The 20,237-nt window shown below is 38.0% G+C and overlaps 1 protein-coding gene across 3 annotated transcripts in view; it reads left to right on the top strand.

Annotated features, from left to right (window-relative positions):
• The first annotated feature begins 1,755 nt into the window (after window positions 1–1,755).
• Window positions 1,756–20,237, top strand: part of F13A1 (coagulation factor XIII A chain) — a 564,207-nt gene continuing 545,725 nt past the window's right edge. For all 3 annotated transcript variants that reach the window (XR_014492156.1, XM_083359938.1, XM_083359937.1), the window contains exons 1-3: window positions 1,756–1,811; window positions 2,337–2,512; window positions 14,214–14,402. Coding sequence is in view for 2 of the 3 variants with exons in the window: in XM_083359938.1 (XP_083216064.1) it covers window positions 2,362–2,512; window positions 14,214–14,402 (340 nt within the window). In the remaining variant the exon portion in view is untranslated. The remainder of the gene's footprint in view (window positions 1,812–2,336; window positions 2,513–14,213; window positions 14,403–20,237) is intronic.

Below are 20,237 nucleotides of genomic sequence, written 5' to 3'. Positions count from 1 at the left end.
GTGAAGCTACTAAAGCTGACCATTTCTGACCTGTTGTAGTCTCTGTCCCTAAAGAATGTCAACATCAGGGACTCCAAAGGGGAGACTTCTTCATATTGGCTTCCCTCCTTTGGAATAGTCTACCCCTAGAGTTAAAATGGCTCCTTCCTTGTTATTTTTCCAGTGAGCCATTATGATCTTGCTCTTTAGAAAAACTGTGCAGGATATTATACAGTTGAATGGCTCCAAATGTCTGGTGCTGAGTACTTTGGAGAATTAGTTGACTGTGTTGTTGCTGTAGTCAATATGAGGAGAGAGAAAATAAAATAATAATAAAAAAGGAAATAGACTCTATTGACCTTTATTTTCCAATCTTCTTGTCTGTGAACTGGGAAGATTTAGACATAGCTGTATTATAGTATTTTCTCTCAACTTCCTACCATGGTAGAAGGCATTGGTCACCAGATATTTAAAATCCTAGATTTTTAAAATCTGTATGTGACACCCCCCCCCAAAAAAAAAAATCAAAGAAGCACTAGGCAAAACTAAAAGACTGTTGTATGTAATGATCTAGCCACCATCTTTGTCATCTGCCAAAACAGTGGGAGGTCTAAAGAATTTGCATGTAAAATACATCTTTAAATGCAACTACTGTACTATATGACTTTTGCATTCAAATGATTAAAAGAGAGGTTTAGTTGAATTTACAAGAGCTATTTGGAATAAATATTTCAGATCCCATCACCTGTCTTATATCTGTAGTTGCCAACGGCTTTGAACTCTTTCTCTGAATCCAGTTCTGACTTGAGTTAAAAACACCTTGGTATTTTCATAATCTTGTTTTGGGATTATTTTATGATATATATGTTGCACATCCAGTGTAGATATACAGACTGTTCTAAAGGCTCAGAAAACCTATTGTTCATTGTAGTTTACAGTTATATTCCAGTGTAGTTATATTTTCCATCCTCCAGTCTCTATATAACCCTTCAAAGGATTAGTATTAATTTGCTTCTCAAATGAGAATCAGATGGAGGAAAGCTAATATGAGAAGTGGAGAAGATTAATATTCAATTGAATCCAGAACTTTTTCAGTTAGGATTGATGAATAAACAGATAGAAAAAAAGCCATATATATTTCAATATATCATTACTCTACTGTGGCAAGATTATTAAATGCACAAAGATGGAAAGATTCAGCACCGTGTACCCCAGAGGAATGGTTGATAAAATTGACAGGACTTGCTGAGAAGACAAACTAATTTCTTCAATTACAGAAAGGACAATATCTATATTTATCGGTGGTTGGAAATTTCTTATAGATTTTTTTGTGTAAATTTTTTTTAAAAAATGAACTTATGATGTATGGTTTTATGCTTGGACAGGATAGATTGTAGAAAGAAGAGACGCATGGTGTAACTTTAGAAAGTTTAAAATATAATTGTACTTATAACTGCTGTGAAGAGTATCAGAAGTCACTTCTTTATATGTTTCTCATTTTCCTGCTTTCTTCTACACTTTTTCTTATTGCACATTTACATTTTTCTCTTATTCCTCTGTTCTATTTTAGTTTGTATCATTTCTTATTATTGCTGTTGAAACTTTTAATAATTTTTTTTAAAAAGAGAGAAGTGGAGCAGAGCGAGCCTTTAAAAGTCTCCTCTTCTTTTATGATGACTGTCATGTTGCAGGCATGAAGGGAGGGGTTGGAGAAAGGGAGTGGTGGGGCTGGAAGAGACCATATATAGCATTTGCTCAAAGCCTATATTTGGCCAGAGTTTGCTCTATTTGTGAAACTGAGGAGAAACAAGACACACAACTTCTAAGACAAGGTATATTTATTCTAATGGTTGAATTTCAAAGTGCTGTTAATTACTGTAAAAATATTTTGCGTGATTGCTTGAACTGGTGCTTGAGAACAGTTGATCTCAGAGGAAATATTTTACGAGCAGGCTGTAATAAATTGTTGAAAGCATTTTCAGGAAGCCTCAATATACATACCATAATTGACCCAAGAATTGTGAAATCCAATGAGTTTCGTGTTCATTTTTTTCTGCTAGTTTATGTAAGACCAAAGAGATAGCATACTTAGTTGATTTTTTTTAAAGTTGCATGCTTTTTTAAAAAAAAAATTGAATCCCCGAGTGTTCTGGATATTACTAGAAAATTGACAAGGTTGTTTTCTCAGGGTTTTTTTTAGTCATATATCAATGTAAGAGAAAATTTTTGGAGTATTTTTGTGACATTAGCTTGCATCTCTTTTTCTACTCTTTTGTTTCCTGTGATAGCACGATCAGTTTAATGTAGAGATGGCTTGTTTGCATTAACTTTTTTTCCTCTTTGCATCCTTTATGTAGGGGAGGCAACAGTGAGATAGCTACAATGTCAAAACCAACGGTCACTGAGAGTAAGAAAACTCCTGCTGCTTTGAGTGGGCGAAGAGCTGTCCCACCCAACGTTTCCAATGCAGAAGAAGATGAAGTACCTGAAGTAGAGACAATTGGTTTGATGCCAAGGGCATTTAACAGAAAAGGTATGACAAATCACACAATTTAGAACTAATCAGTACACCTGAGAGCTTTTTTTCACCTTCCCGTCAGTCATACTGTTGCAAAATATTGAATCTCAGACAGAATGCAAGTCTGCGACACCTGCTTTTTCTCTTAAAAAGTAAAGGTAAAGGTTCCCCCGCACATGCGTGCTAGTCGTTTCCGACTCTAGGGGCCGGTGTTCATCTCCGTTTCAAAGCCGAAGAGCCAGCGCTTGTCCGAGGATGTCTCCGTGGTCATGTGGCCGGCATGACTAGATGCCAAAGGCGCACAGAACGCTTTACCTTCCCACCTTCCCATAGTGGTCCCTATTTTTCTACTTGCATTTTTACGTGCTTTCGAACTGCTAGGTTGGCAGAAGCTGGGATGAGTAACAGGCGCTCACTCTGTTACGCAGCTTAGCAAATTGTAGAATTTTGTAATAGGCTAGGTAGGAAATACATAGGATATTCCCTTGCAGTACTGTAATTAATCCTGCGTGCTTGCTACTCATATACCCCTCTATTAGGCACTTCCATAAGGGGGTCTTTTTGGCAGTTTCAAATAATCTTCATGCCTGATCTTGTCTGCATTCTGGAACTGAGTTTATTTATTGTTGGCTTTGTTGCACTATTTGAAAAATCATAGCAAAATTAGTCTTCCTTGAAACGCTGCAGTGCTTCAGGGTGATCCTTCTTACCTTCTGGTGACTTGTCACCTGCTCCAGCTTCTAACACCTTTCTTGCCCATGTAGTCTTGTTTCCTGCATTTTGAGGTTAGCGGGAGTAGACGTGGCCAGAGTTTGGCTTTAAAGGATTTCTATGGGAAATGGAAAGTCAGATGGTGTGGAAGGGCCCATTATTCCTTTCACCATGCTCTTCAGTTTTCTTCTCAATGTTGAAGAGCAATGAAAGAGAAATCAAAGAAAAACTGTTTCCATTTGAAAGGCTCTGATCATTTTTTTCTTAAGTTGTATACTACAAAAGAGACATACAAGAGCATTTGCTATTCTTATTATCCAGATATACCATTAAGATCATGACTTTATTATTAGGGCAAAAATGTGTTAAGCAAATTTTCTTTTCAAAAGGAAGAATTTATATTATATTAGGTTTATGTTATGTTATGTTACCTTATGTTCTGTTACATTATGTTACGTTACGTTGTGTTGTGTTGCGTTAATCTAGAGAAAGGAAAAAATCACTAAACAACCCTCCACACATCTCTATCTGTATATTCTTCTTTATTTATTTAATTTCTATAGAAGTTAATGTAGTGAAGAAACAAGGCCCTTCAAACACTTGAGGCCCCAGACCTGGGCAATAACCAGGTCTTCATAGCCAAATGAAAGGCCAGCAGGATTGAAGTCATCTCTGAATAATCTCTGAAGGGAGAATATTTCAAAGGCATGCCTACGGCATAGAAGGCACAGTTCCTAGTCCCTGCCAGCTGACATGCTTGGCTGACAGGACCTGTAACATGCCTAACCTGCTGACTGAATTGAACATGTAGAAACAGCTAAGAGAAAAAGGTCTCTCCGGCAACCCATGAAGAGCTTTAAAGGTAATAACAAGCACCTTGAATTACACTGGAAACACACTAGCAACCAATGCAGCTCACACAGTAGTGGTGTTGAGCACTTTCAATGTACATGTGTTGGATGTCTGACACCATTTACAGTTTGTGCAACCATATTTTGTACTAGCTGAAGCTTTCAAATATTTTTTAAGGGCAACTCCTTAAACCAAGGAGGCTTGGTGGAGCAGTGGGCTAATGCCTCCTTAAGTAACACCAGCTGCCTGCAATTAGTGCAGGTTCGCATCCCACCAGGCTCAAGGTTGACTCAGCCTTCCATCCTTCCGAGGTAGGTAAAATGAGGACCCAGATTGTTGGGGGCAATAAGCTGACTTTGTAATAATGCCGCTTGGGGGGGGGGCGAAAGCCCTAATAAGCAGGCATATACATAGAATGAAGGCTATTGCTAAGCACATTGGTTTGTGCTTAAATTGTAAGCCGCCCTGAGTCATCGGAGAAGGGCGGGATGTAAATGGGATTAAAATAATAAAAAAAAACTCCATGCAGAGTGTGTTGTAGTTATCCAGATGAGAAATCACAAGGACATGAGTGATTGTGATCAAAGACTCCCTCTCCAGGGATGGGTGCAAATGGTGTATAACCAGAAGGTGTGCAAAGGTCCTCCTAGTCATGGTTGCCACCTGGTCTTCCAACAGGACCTATGAGTCCAGGAGGATTCTCAAATTGTACACTGGGTCTATCTTGGACAGTGCCACCCCATTCCACCAAAGATGGAAGAACCTTATCATTGGAAGGCCCAAATGCCCAAAGCTATTCATTTTTGTTTGGGTTGAGTTGACACGCATTGTGCCTCATCCAGGCCCCTACAGCCTCTAGGCATTGGGACAGGACAACCACAGCAGTACTCTGGTGGCCTAGGATGGAGATATGAAGCTGGGTATCATCAGCCTATTGATGACATTTCACCCAGCAGAGATATTAAATAGGAGAGAACTGGGGCACTCCACAAAGCAAAGGCTGTGGGCTGGATGTCTCTCCCCTTCTGCTAATCAACACCAACTGGAGATGACCCTGGAGGAAGGAGAAGAACCAGTGCAATACAATGCCATCCACCCCCTCATCCTGAAGCTGATTCAGAAGAATCAAGAAGAACAAGGCTGGATACTGAACCCCTATCCTTGTTCCCACCAGAGGGCTCATTGTCAGGCTCTAAAACATAGAAATCTAGACACCATAGACAGCAGAAAAACATAGCAGCAATACAAATATTTAAAATACAAAATGTAGCCATTGATATGACTAGCAAGAATTTGTTAGTAAGGATGTAATATAAGATTACCTTTGAAAAAATAGTTCCTGAGCTGCTATTAAAAAAGCAAAACAAAAAGATCTCTTTTTTGGGGTCTGAATGGTTCTTGAGATTGTTGGAATGGGACAGTACAGTAGATGCACCAGGTTCAGATAGAAAAAAACAGTCTTTTAAATATTCTGACCACAAACTATTCAGAACATTGAAGCTCATCACCAGCACTTTAATATCAGAAATAAAATAGAAGCTAGTGCATCTGCTTTGTTATGGAATCATTTGCCTCTATCTATAACTCATACTAGCAAATGGGCCACAGCATTCCAGGATAAGTGTGGGGTTTTAGTGCTTTTCAAACGTAACCATATATGGACTCAATTGCACTAATTCTGATATGATAAGGTAAGGTAACTAAGGCTAGAACAGCCTTTTTCAAGAGTAACATAGTGAGTTTAACTGTCATCGAATGAGAAAGCTGGAAATATGATTGAGCTAGATTGTGTTTTATGGCATCTTCCTGCTATTTACATATTTAAAACTTTCTGCAACTGCACATACATAGGCTTACTAAAATGCACTTTGCAAAATGTATGGTATGGAGCCTACCGGCATGCATATATACATACAAAAACACAAACACTCACAGAAATTCTTGTGAAAACTTGTGAGTAATCAGGATCTGTAGGAGCGAGGTAAAACATAGAGAAGAGGTAAAGACAGAAAATGGAGGGATAAAGGTTACAAGATGAACTGATTATACTATATAGGTAATACCAGTCTGAGACCAATCATCTATCTATCCTCTCTCCCAACTGCCTGGAGTAGCAGATGAAATGGAAAATTAACATGGCAATAGACCTAGCAGCAGGCTATTTGGAGACATGTAGCAATATGACTTTGTCCACTGGCAATAAAATGGAATGATAGGTACCAGTTGGAAGGAATTGGACTTAAGAATTGGAGCTAAGTGATCCAGGTCAGGAACAAAGCTAAGGAGCACTTGAAAATGCAGCAAAGCCAGGAGATTGGAAAGATAAAAGTTAAGCCCAGTCTTGAAAATCCTTATGGCCCTTTTATCTAGGGGAGGTTAATGAACCAGTCTCAATGACTGGGGTCAATCCAAAGACTGAGGATATTTTCCTACCAGGAAAGTACTTCAGGCAATAATATAAATGGTAGTGACAGATTTGAGTCAGCTGCTTGGAGATACTTAAGAATCACATTAACAAAACTTTTCATTTAGAGCACCTCAGAAACACTGGTTTTTTTTCTCTTTTTCTTTTTGGTAGCTGGCTCTTAGTTATTTCATTAGAATATCTCTCACATCATCTCATGACTCTTGTTATTCTGCATCCCTAGAAGGTTCCAACATAATTTTAGTTGTTTAGGTCTCTATATCTTTACCTTGAAAGTCCTTGATAGATTCATGATTATGATCGCTAGTGAAAACCATTCATATTTATGCTCCTTTTAAAGAACTTGGGATTGAAGATAATCTACCTAAAGTTAAACAATGGTACATAATAATAGACAAGGTTATATCCGAACTTTGGCTTTTCCATACAGTATCCAAAGCTAAGGTTATACAGTAAATAAACTTGCTATTCAATAAATTTGCATTTAATTAACAATAATTCTTTTAAAAATAGCATCAAAGCGTGATTGCAGTGTTTTTAGAGGAATGGTTTCTGCTTTTTTGTGGGGTGGGGGGGTCTATCTGAGAGAAAAACAGAGCTTTAGAGTATTTGAATTTGGAGTAATTTTTAATTGATGCCAACATACTGCAAATAGCCTATTATTTCTTTAAACTTGCTAAAATTGCCTAAAATGATTTTTCAGTTTAGATGTCTTGGAAGAAGAAGCCTTCAAAATGAGATGTCCATTTGCTATTTCAACAAAGGGTTGAAGAACAGAAAAAGAGCCCCCACCTCCAAATAGAATTGATGACCCACCAAAATGGCCCATTCTATCTGTTTTCATTTGGCTTAAGAGACAGAAACACTGACTCTGATCAGTATCTCTCATCATTAATTTCTTCTATGTTTAATACCTTCAAACTTTCCTAAGTGCGCTTTGTGAATTTTCACTGCGGTTTTGTCCACTGTGTGCATGCCCGTATGCACTGGCGGACACACATACACATTCAGAGATGATTTCAAGCATGGCTATCACACTGGTAGAAATCCCAGGAGGAGTTCCTCACATAAATTAACAACAGTCTTGTCAGGGTGGTTGTAAATTGGCTGCTGCCATATGTACAAGAGAGTGAAGTGAGCAGATGGTCCTGGTCTGAAGAAGCAGTGGGGGTGTAAATATTAAGGAGAATCTGCTGCCATGGAGATGGGGCCTCTCACAGGGAGTTGGTCCATAGGGAAAGCTGTGCTGAATGCATTCTTGATCTGCTCGGTGACCTCCAGGTTATTTTGTCCAAGGAACCGGTTAACATGTCAAGGTCAGGTGGTTCATGGACTCCTAGGGACACAGTGCATGAGTTTTTTCTTAGAGCTATTGACACATTGTTAGGCACCAGTGAAAACAGATTACATGCTTTTCTAGAACTTTTGCTGGTGTTCTTCTGGGCAAATTTAGATGTTTAGGAATTGCTACCACTGAATTCAGCATTCAGTGTTGAATAATATTTCCCATTTCCCGCCTCCTCCATAAAAATATGACTTTTAATCCCTATAATGTGGATTGTATTTTTATTATAACATTTATTCCCCTTTGTTCCTTCAAAGGCCTCTACAACCAATCAGAAAATCTTTGTGTTTTTTTAATGGATCAAGAATGACTGAAAAGTAAGCAGTTTAAGACATCAGCAATTGTTGTAATTGTCTATAGTCTGTTTTTTCAAACTGTATTCCACTGAACCCTAGGATTCTGTAAGACTTTTAATCTCTATAACAACAGTTGGAATTCAGCCAATATTCTGTCAGTAGAGTTCTTGACCAAGAGTTCCTGGACTATTTCTGTGCCCTGCAAAGTTTAAAAACCTCTGGTCAATAGGATAAAGAACTCTGGGCATATGGTATTTAATCCCACAGATAGAAATCATCATGTTGAGCTCAATGCTGTTTCAGCCTTCTTATAGAGCCTGCTAATCAATAAGGGTACAAAGAGAAGCAGGAGGTTAATGTAGACCCTTGTAGGCCTCTACTAATTTGTTGCCTGGATTCCTGAAGTAGAAAGACACGGAAGATTGAGGCACGAGGGGCAGGAAGTTTTTATGTGTAGTTCAGTTCTTTGGATCTAGTTCAGTCCTCATGCTTCTGCTAGAATGTATGAAGGGGATATAATAATAATAATAATAATAATAATAATAATAATAATAATAATAATAATAATAATAATAATAATAAGAAGAAGAAGAAGAAGAAGAAGAAGAAGAAGAAGAAGAAGAAGAAGAAGAAGAAGAAGAAGAAGAAGAAGAAGAAGAAGAAGAAGAAGTTGGAAGGGACCTTGGAGGTCATCTAGTCCAACCCCCTGCTCAGGCAGGAAACCTTATACCATTTCAGGCAAATGGCTGTCCAGTCTCTTCTTAAAAACCTCCAGTGTTGGAGCATTCACCACCTCTGGAGGCAGGTTGTTCCACTGGTTAATTGTTCTAACTGTCAGGAAGTTTCTCCTTAGTTCTAGGTTGCTTCTCTCCTTGACTAGTTTCCATCCGTTGCTTCTTGTCCTGCTTTCAGGTGCTTTGGAGAATAGCTTGACTCCCTCTTCTTTGTGGTAGCCCCTGAGATATTGGAACACTGCTATCATGTCACCCCTCACTCTTCTCTTCGTTAAACTACACATACCCAATTCCAGCAACCGTTCCCTATATGTTTTAGCCTCCAGCCCCCTAATCATCTTTGTTGCTCTTCTCTGTACCCTTTCTAGAGTCTTGACATCTTTTTTACATCGTGGTTACCAAAACTGGATGCAGTATTCCAGATGTGGCCTTACCAAAGCATTGTAAAGTGGTATTAGTACTTCACTTGATCTTGATTCTATCCCTCTGTTAATGCACCCTAGCATTGTGTTGGCTTTTTTGGCAGCTGCAGCACACTGCTGGCTCATATTGAGGTGATTGTCTACTAGGACTCCGAGATCCCTCTCACAGTTACTACTATGGAGCAAGGTACCACCTATACTATACCTGTGCATTTGAATTTTCCTGCCTAAATGTAGAACCTTACTTTTTTTACCATTGAATTTCCATCAATAATCCTTGTTTCAAGAATTCTTACCTCTTGACCATAGGACAAATGTCTTGATAACATGACATTTTCAAATTTAATAGAAAGGAGAAATATTTTGTATTCTAAAATATCATTGCTTACTTTTTTCTGTAATTGGATAGTGCTCATAGATTAGAGTGAACGTTCTCCTTGGACAGATCATAGCAGAAGGCAAAAATTATTTTTCCTGCAGCTCTCTAGGTCAGCAGGGTTTCTTGTGGCAACTAATGGATCCATGCTCAGAGCAACCAGGGTCACTTGGCTAATTAGTTCCTAAAATATTGTTTGTTGGGGGGAAAAAGCCCTCAGCACTTTCCCTGCATTATTGTGAAACTCATGTACAGTGGAAGGCAGATTAATCATTACATTTTGAGGTTATGTGATGAAAGTTCTCGGATGCTATGGTGCTGAGTGTGACATGAAAATAAGCAGAAGTATTTGTAATACTTGCAATATCAGCAGAAGTATTAAGAAAATTGTAAGCCTTGGAGCACCACTTCTGTTTCAGATAAGAAAAGACAAATATAATTTTTAATTTTTAATTTTTTTAATTTTAATCCCATTTATATCCCGCCCTTCTCCGAAGACTCAGGGCGGCTTACAATTTAAGCACAAACCAATGTGCTTAGCAATAGCCTTCATTCTATGTATATGCCTGCTTATTAGGGCTTTCACACACACCCCAAGCGGCATTATTACAAAGTCAGCTTATTGCCCCCAACAATCTGGGTCCTCATTTTACCTACCTCGGAAGGATGGAAGGCTGAGTCAACCTTGAGCCTGGTGGGATGCGAACCTGCACTAATTGCAGGCAGCTGGTGTTACTTAAGGAGGCATTAGCCCGCTGCGCCACCAAGGCTCCTATAAGAGAATAAAAATAATTTGCTAGATCAGGCCAATACCCATCTTCATCCAGCAGTAATAAAAATGATACTAGCTCTAAGATTACAAAACCAAGTAGGTGGTACTTCTACGTAAAGTAATGTTGCTTCTGCAACAGCCCAGAACTTCAGATACCTCCATAGTGCTCATAAGTAGATGATAGAAACATTTTCCTGTTCAATGTTCTCCTGAAACTGAATTTGGGAGGTGCATTGCTCATAACCCTAAGACAATATTGAATGTCCAAGATTAGTAGTCCTGTATAGAATTATCCATAATCTATCCAACTCCACCTTTTAAAATAATCCAAATTAGCAGCCAGCATTACCTCTGTTGATAATGTATCACAGAAGTTGCTACTGCATTTTCTTATTTGTGCTATAGATCTCTTTCTCATCAACTTTATTGGATGGCTGCTGATCCTTGCATTTTGAGGACAGAGAAGTTCACTTTGTCCCTGTCACAAATAAGTTTATGCACCTCAGTCATGGGTCTACCACCATTTTCCCCACCTAAGAGTCCCAAACATTCTAACATTTCCTCATGGTAAAGGAACTTTAACTTCCTGATAACTTTGGTTGCCCTCCTCTGTACTTTTTCCAGCTGCTTTATATCCTTCTTCCAATAATAATGACATACAATTGCTCAATAGATTTATATAAGGACATTACAGATGCAGATACACAATAGAGATGATTAAATTCATTACAGTGTTGTCAGCTTTATTTCCATTCCCTTTCCCCGTGATTCCTTAGGATGGAACTGGCTGCACCCTGAATTGTCACTGAAATCTCCTTTATGATCCCCCAAATCTTTGGGATATTAGTTACTGTATAAAGAGCATATAAACCATCAGAGCTTGGGAAGGGGGAGGGGGGGTTTCAACAGCTTTACATTTTCTTCTATTAAATTTCATTTGCAATTTGGTTGACCAATCACCCAGTTACAATAGATTCTTCAGGAGCGCTGTTAGCCGCATTTGGTTTTTTACTGCATCAGCAGTGCACTATCCTCCACAAATATGGCTGGCTCACCGCTTATGACTAAGTCAAGAATATTTACAAGCAACTTTTAAGCATGATCCCAAGATATGTCCCTGAAGCACATCATTTCTTACTTCTCTCTTTTGAGAAAATTTCCCATGTCTTCCTAATCTTTGCTTTCTTATTTTCCAGCCAGATCCGTTTCTCTAGAATGCCACTGTGGGTTCATATCTACAGCATTTTGCATTTTTACACATACACAGAGACTCCCTTCACCCTCTCCTCACTATATCTCATAAGTGAACTGCAAAAATCTTCTAGACTAGAGGACCAGATGACAGCAAAGAGATACAGAAAACTTTGTCTGCTGCCACCTAGTGTTCTTCTAGATTTATGCAGCTTGAGAAGCATCCTGTGAGAGAGACTTGGGATGCTGGGTGGGGGTGGGGTAGGAGGGGGTTTTCTAGACATAAGATCCTAGGGCTGTACCTGGTATTCCTTGCCCTATAGCACTGCTATGTATTTTCAAGGATAAGTCGGAGTGTAGCCTTGGTATTAGCAACCGAGGTTTTAAATTGGAGAGATTTTGGCATAATCGAGGATTACTATGCTTCAGGGAAATGAAAGGCTCTTCTCTCTTGAGATTTGATTCATATACTACTTGAGGCAGCAGAACACAGCTTAAATTACATTTTGGCAGGGTGGAAATATCTACTGGGAATATGTGTTATAAAACCCCAACCAGCTTGGAACGTGGCTTTATTAGAATGATACTAGGTGATTAATCCTACTGCCATGACATTCTTTAGTCTGTCTAAAGATGAGCCTTATTAAAGTGTTTTGCAATGGCCAATGGCATAAAGAGCGGCATATTTTCTTAGAGTAACCACAGGACTCTGCTTCAGCATTACAATAAGGGCGCTCAGCTGTTGAATTAAAATTTAATTTGGAAGTGGTAGGATTGCCTCCAGGCTGCATTATCTCTCTTCAAAGGGTCTGCATCATTGATGAGGCTTCCTTTAAGGTCAAAAGTGAGGTGTTCTGTAGTTGGGAATGGGAAAAGCTGAGAAGAGCTGCTAATAAGGACTGCAACAGTATAATTGCTGCATGTGCTTTACATATACCAGCAGCTCCTGTAGTTTTTAAGAACCCTCGTTACATTCCCCAGTCCCAGATGTATTTTGTTTGTACTTGTTGCTGTGGAAAACAGGTCTGGCAAAATTTGTGTCCAACAGAAGAGAATATATGTAGCTCAGGGTTGAACTGTGGAGTCCTTGGTGCTCTCTGAGCTTGGTTGTTGTCTTGCAGACATTTCATTACTTGACTAGATAACGTAAGAGCACCAAGGACTTCATAAAAACATGTGTGTACAATTTCACATGTATTCGCTGGCCAAAGTTGCAGAAATTGGTTCCATATTTTTGCTGGCTCCCACCCTGTGTCATGAGGTTTAGAAATTTGCTACATCATTCATTCTTCAAAATAAAACTTCAGGTCTCATGATTTCTTCCAAAATCACAGGGCAGTCACTGGGAAGAACATTTGTCAACTCTATGTCTAAATAAAAAGCCTATGAAACTGAGTGGCTTTTGTTCAAAACAGAATTTTGGAAGCTTGTTAACATTAAATTAAAAGCCTATATGAACACTCATTAAAACAGAGAACATTTTGAAGCATGTGCGGTCTAGAGCCATGTTAATAAATAAAATATCCATTTCAAGCCAGGTTCATATTTTCAGCCAAATAAAAATGAATATCCCAATAGAGGTTAATGTATGTCATGTGTGAATGCTGGCCGTCTCCTTAAAAGGATACCAAGAAGAAAAGTAATGTTCACTCTTCCAAGTCACAGGGCCTGACACAGCATCCAAACAACTTAAACAGTCATAATAAATATGATTATTGAATGATGTTTTTAAATATTAAATACAGTGGAAAAGTAACCTCTTTTTCAAATACATAGAAACATATTATAGATTGTAAGAAACTGAGCACTGCTGGAATTCTTAATTTATACTGGTATTTCAATCAAATACTGTATATTATTTGAGATGCTCACTTTGTCATATAGTAAACGGGAGTGACTACTAAGCTCGGCTAAGCTCAGCTCAATTTAGTTTTGATTGTTTATGACATAGATCTTCACAATGTAGCGCGCATAATATATTAGTTGAATATGAAAAATAAATAAGTTAAAATAAAAATAGAAAGTCCAAAACTGACAAATTCAAAGCTAAATATAACACTGATTTCCTGACATTTGATTTGATTACTTCAATCAATGAAAGAGAAAAAAATTATAATCATAACAGTTAACTGTTAGAGGTTTTTAATGAAGTTTTAACATCAGCTTTATAAAATCTGGCATGTCCCTTGGCTCCGACTATTTAAAATGTAGGAAGTTATCACAAAATTGGGAGCTAGATTGGCTTGTTTATTCTTTAACAAGTCAGCCAGATGCAAGGGTGGGATTTTTTTTGTACCTTAAAACAAAGGGTAGTTTTAGGAAATAACAGGGAAGATCCTGTTTCTCTTATCTAAAATGATAAAAGCATAGATTTTAAAGTATGTCAACCTTTCCTCACAAGGTAGTTACTCTTAGTTTCCCTCAGATATTTGAGAAAAAGTCTTTACCTCACAATCCAATGTTCTGTTCAAATGCAGAGAAATTGCTGACTGGCATAAGAGTGAATTTTCTGTGAAATACATTAAGCAAATGGAATTAAATGTGGGGAAATGGCTGTCTAGCTTTAAGACGTGATGTTTTCTTTACTTGAAGATATTCTGGAAGTTCAAGCAGTCCAGGTATTCAGCGGTGAATATGAAATTAATAAGAAGGAGCATCACACAGACAAATATGACAACTTCAAACTGATTGTGCGCCGAGGACAGTCTTACCATTTACAGATTACATTCAATCGTGCATACAATCCAGAGAAGGACCAATTCTGGCTTGAATATCTTATAGGTAAGTGCCAACTAGTGTCTGTTGTTGTATTTCTCACTCTTTTTATCATGGTAAAGCATCATAGGTAACATTGAAAACTGTAAAACATTGAAAGGGCCATTTTATCATGCAAATGCTGCAGATATATATTTTGTCAAAACATTGAGATTGGTATTTAAATGTCTCTCCCTTGTCCCTGTGAACATCCATGACACACAAGTGAATGGGGGGGGGGAATGGGCTAAGCAGGAGTCTTCAAACTTGGCCCTTTTATGACTTGTGGACCTCTAAGAGTAATTTAAAAAATGGTGGTACATGCAGTTCACAGGCTGAAAAAACTTGATTTGGGGTATCTCCTAAATCAGTGCCTTTTAAAGGGCTCCCCAAGACCCTCCCAGGGATTCATGAAATCAAAATGGTTTGCCAGAGATTGAACATGTATACAAACATTCTCATTATAATTTCTTTGTTAAAAATATAGTCTTTTTTAATTAAAAGTATTTATGTTAATATGTAATATTAACTGGGAAACCCAGAGCGGGATGGAGCCCATTAAATGGCTGATTTGAGTGTGTGTTGTCCCTGGGATGGTGTGTGTGTGATTATTTTATTATTATTTTTTATTTTTATTTTTTATTATTTTTCTTTTATATTGTGTTTTTATTTCCTGTAAGACGCCTTAAGTTGCTGTGAGCAAGTAGACGGCAATATAAATTTTCCAAATGAAATAAATAAATAAATATGTTTAATATTGTTATTTTTACATAATTCAATAAATAGATATCCTATGCATGTATCAATTTTAATTTTTAATATGGTGAATATTGATAACATATAAACTATAACAAACAAAAACTCTTTGGGGTCCTCCATAATTTTTAAAAGTGGGAAATGGAAAAGCAAAATCTTAAGAAATATTAAGAAATACTGTCTCAGATGTTCAATGTCTCAGATGTGCAATGTATGAGCTTGTTACAAAGTAAAGCAAAGCAAAGCAAAACAGACCTCGGGCTGTGGATGTGTGCTTGTAATGAATACCTGCAGGAAGGCAAAGTATGGTGCCAAAATGGATCAGAAAGCTTTAAGTAAAGTCAGAGATGGCAACCTTTCCAGGCATTGCAGACGATTATTTCATTAGCACTGGGTGCCTCCCCCCTCCCCCATTTATGTATACAGTACGTGTAAGGTTGGAGATCTTTTGAAATTTTCAGTATGCAGTCACTGATTTAGTGATGATGTGAGTCTCCTGGACACTATTATTGCAATCCTACAGTGCTATGGAGCTCAGAAATAAAGAACAGGCCAGAGGGCAAATAAGATCTAAAACAAACAAACAAAATTGTGTCCTTAAAAATCAAAATGTGAACTTCTGTAGTATCAGAATATTTCTAATATTCAACTGAAGTCTGCCTTCCTGTAATTTAAATTCATTCTTTTGTCCCCTGCACTGTAGAATTATGTTTTTTTGGCTATCTTTTGAAGATGATATTATCTGAAGTATCTTTCAAGTATCACAGCGGTGTTATCAAACCCCCATAAATAAAATACTCTAAGACAAGCCTTCAACTGGGGTGCAGAATTCCTGATGACCATCAGATGGAAGCAAAGAAATAGACTTTTCTTCATACAGCAATACCTCAAAGATATTGCGGGTTGGTTTGAGACACAACAAAGCAGATGTTGCAATAAAGCAAGTCACACCAAAAAAATTTTTTGCTTCCCAATGCACATAAAAATTATATTTGCACATGGACTATTAAATGAGCAATATCACTATGCTTAAAAAATCAATGTACATGCCTTAATTAAAAAACACTTTATTGCTAAAAATGCTAATCACCCTCTGAGCCTCACCAAAGTATAATCTTTTTATTGGTAGAGGGTCTTGTAAGAAGCCCACAGTATCTGTGAAGCGCAATAAAGTGAAGCATTATAAAATGAGGTATGCCTGTATTCCTTTGCTGCCATCTGGTGATTGTAAAATATTTGGGGGCCTAGCTATGACACACCTAATCTCTCTCCCCTTGTTGCTTCATGTTCAGAAAAGAGGAGGAAAGAACAGCCAACAGCAATTGCTGGGTAAGCTGTTCGAGTCTTCAAAGTCACACAGTACATGCTAAGAGAACTTGGCTGTCACAGAAACAGTAAATGCTGATTCACTGCATTGTTCTCAAGATGTTTTGAGAACAAACTCTTCATTGATCTACTCTACAGATCAATGAAAGACTGCAACCATCTAAAGAAGCCTTTGTCAACCTCTTTGCCCTGGAGGAACCCCTCCACAAACATAGCAAAAATTCAAAAACTTCACAGTACAGTTCACTCCTAATGACACAATCCATGTGTCATGGTTCCGAGAGATGAAACTCTTCAAAAGAACTTTGAGGCATTGTTTACCTTAAAGAATCTTTTATTCGAGAAACAGAGTATCGGCACTACATAGTTGAAACCAGAAACTAAATTCCCCTCCCCTGGATACAAAGTAACAAAGTGCAATTCCCTCCTCTAATAAACAGTCATAAATCACATTCTCCAATTAGCTTGAAGCTCAGGCTTGCTCTCCAGCCTGCCAAAACACTATCAGCTCTGGGCCCAATGTCCTTGGGTTCCCACAACTAAGTTATTATTGTTACGACTTAGCTGGACTCTCATCCCTATTCCCCCTCCCAGCAGCAACTAATTCTAAAAGCAATAGAGAAAATGGCTGCATTTCCATCTGATGTCAAAGCAAGAACATCCGATGTTAGCAGCGTTGATACCATGTTTTACAAAGTGGCATGCTGGCAACTGAATCATGGCATGTGAAAATTTTCCAAAGTTTGAATGGTAGCATTGTGTGGCCTGGGAATTTTTTTAAAAAAATGATTTTTGTTTCCAATCACAATCTCTTGGAACCCCAGTTGAGCAAGGCTGCTCTAGAGCTTCCTTTCCCCCTTTTTGAAGATATGGGAGGCAATGTTTGCATCCTGTCATCACCTGTTTTCTAGACCTTCTCAAAGACATCAAAGAAAAGTTTGACCAAGTGAATAGCACAGTCCTTCATTATCCTAGGACGCAATTAATCTGACCCTGGAGATTTAAAGATGCTCTCCAACCACTTTTTTTTTGTCAGTCTCAGGCTTCAATCCCTCCCTTTTAATCTGCTCTTCACAATTGCTTGTTGGAATCCATATTTTGTCTCAGAAAGGATTGTGAGTTGTTCCTCACCGTCTCCTACTTGCAGCACAAAAGTGCCTCAATAAAATGCTTTTCTTCAGCCCTGTTCCTTTGGTCTCATCCCCAGCCAATTTAAAGCCATCCTTTTTGGTTTTAGTTTTAAAGTAGTATTTGCTTTCTTTTCAACACAAGTTTTGTCATGGCTATGACACTGTCCACCAACAAAGTGCTTAGGATCTACACCTCTCTTAATTGGCTGAAACCTCTTTTCCCTGGTTATCATGAACTGCTCTGCCATTTAGTTTCAGGGTGAAGGAGAAATTGGACACTAGGCTTTCACAAAGGTGTCTGCCCCTGTAATTCTTGACTACCGCAAGTGCCTGTTGGTGTTGTACAACCTCCCTATGTGTACAATTTTATCTGTATTTGAAGAGAGTGCTAGTCCTGTGCTGCACAGATATTTGATTTAAAGTGGGAAAGAGAACATGGTCTGTCAGAAACTTGTAGCTAGTTCTGTTACCACTAGATACATTACATGTTTCTGCTGCTTAGTTCAGGGGTCTCCAAACCTGACAACTTTAAGACTTGTGCACTTCAACTCCCAGAATACCTCAGCCAGCCATGCTGGCTAAGGAATTCTAGGATTTGAAGTCCACAAGTCTTAAAGTTGCCGAATTTGGAGACCCTTGTCTAAGTTAATGATCGTCAAAATAAATCACCCTTTCTGAGTATGAATAACAGAGGCTGAAATGTGCTTAATTCCGTGTGCCTACTTCTTCTCATCTCCCCTGCATTTGCAGAAAGGTGAAAAGGTAGCAAGAATTATACAAATTAGAGTCATAGGAAAACCTGTTTCTGATATATATGTGTGTGTGTGTGTGTGTGTGTGTGTGTGTGTGTGTGTGTATTATGCAAATATTCATCATGCATGTAAATCTGTATTTCTGAATAAGTTGCATTTACATTTTATATTTTGAAGTATTTATTTATTTATTTATTTATTTATTGATTGATTGATTGATTGATTGATTGTGTGAATACCTGGAAAAGTGATGAATTATTGCTGACTAATTGGGTATTCACCATTTTGTAAAGTAAATATTATTTATGGACTAATGGTCTTATTAACAGCCAGTTTGATGATTGTTGGTGGTACCAGGCTAAACACCAGGGGACTATGACTTCTATTTCTGCCTAGGACACAAAGCCAGTTGGGTTACTGGGGAGTCACTCATTCTCACACATCCACTCAAACTGCACGGCAGTTGCTAGGATTCAAGGCTGAATTGAAGGTTAAAGCCATCCTACTGTTAGGATTAACCACTTTTATAATTTTGTATGTTAATTCTTTAGCTATCTAGATGCCTTTAGAGCAACAGTGGTCCCCGATCATTCTGGCACCGGTCTTGTGGAAAACAATTTTTCCATGGATTGGGGGAGGGGGGATGTTTCATGTGCAACCTAGATCCTGTTCATGAGCAGATGAAGCTTCGCTCACTCGCCCGCATAATTGCATGGCCTGGTTCCTAACAGACCAGGCACTGGTACCAGTCTACAACCAAGGGGCTGGGGACCCCTGCTTTAGAAACTTTCTTAAGCAGGGCACAAAGAAATGACATTTCTCTAATTTTTTTGTAGAATCTGCTAGAATCATTATGCTGACACTGATGAAGGAAATTCCATTTAACAGTCATGAGTAAGAGCCGTTTATATTTCTGCTCTCCATGAATTAGTCTGATATATTCATGGTTACATTTTATGGGAGTCATTAGCATGTATTCATAGCAATTTATGATGCTTTCTCTGAAGTTTTTCCCCAGACTGAATTGATCATTTGTTGATTACTTAACATGTGATTCGTAGCTGAATGAAAGAGCTGGCTCTTTTTGAGAACCAACTGTGCTATATTTAATTGGGTGCTATAAAGGCTCTATGTGTGTTTCCAATACTTCTTTCACTTCTGCAAATAATCAGGTTAATGTAATGCTGATGAAAATTCACAGGAGAACTTGCATTATGGTTGAAATAGATTGGTCAGTTTGTTTCCAACCTAACTTGTTTTCACGTGTGTTTATTCATAATTCAATTTTATCTTGTTTGCACATTAATGTGCATGAAAAAACAAACTGTGCACTCTCTATATATTTACATACACTGTATACATATATAAAGGTGAAAGATTTTTGCAGCTCAAAGAGAAATAAGGATACATAAAATGCATTCATAAATATTTAATAATATTTTCAAATGTTTTTTTCATGAAATATGTATTTCTAAATATATGTCACCTTTGCAGTTGTAAAGATATTTTAAAATAAAATATACATCCGTAAGTACATTCCCCCCCTTCTTTTTAAGCTGCGAATTATATCAAAACATTTAGAAATCTTAAAGACTTTCCCAATGTGCAGATTCAGTTGTGATAGATTTAGATTAGGCCAGTTTGTATCAGAGTTCACACATTCTGGATCAGCAGGACAACATAGTTATCTACCATGATTTCCCCTGGATAGTCCCATGGGGTGCCCTCCAGATGCACGACCATCAGCAGGCTGGATAAAGACATGATTGGACTTGTCACTCCCCATACCTGGAGGGTATATAGCAGGGAAGGATCATCTATATCAAACTATATCAACCTTAAGGCAAATCTCTGCACACTCTAAATGAGTTACTGATGCTAATTTTTCTTCACAGCGC

This window comes from Vipera ursinii (genome assembly GCF_947247035.1).
Source record: "Vipera ursinii genome assembly, chromosome: 3".
Classification (NCBI taxonomy): domain Eukaryota; kingdom Metazoa; phylum Chordata; class Lepidosauria; order Squamata; family Viperidae; genus Vipera; species Vipera ursinii.
The sequence above is the reverse complement of the archived record's forward strand: the minus strand, read 5'-3'. Positions and strand labels throughout refer to the sequence as shown.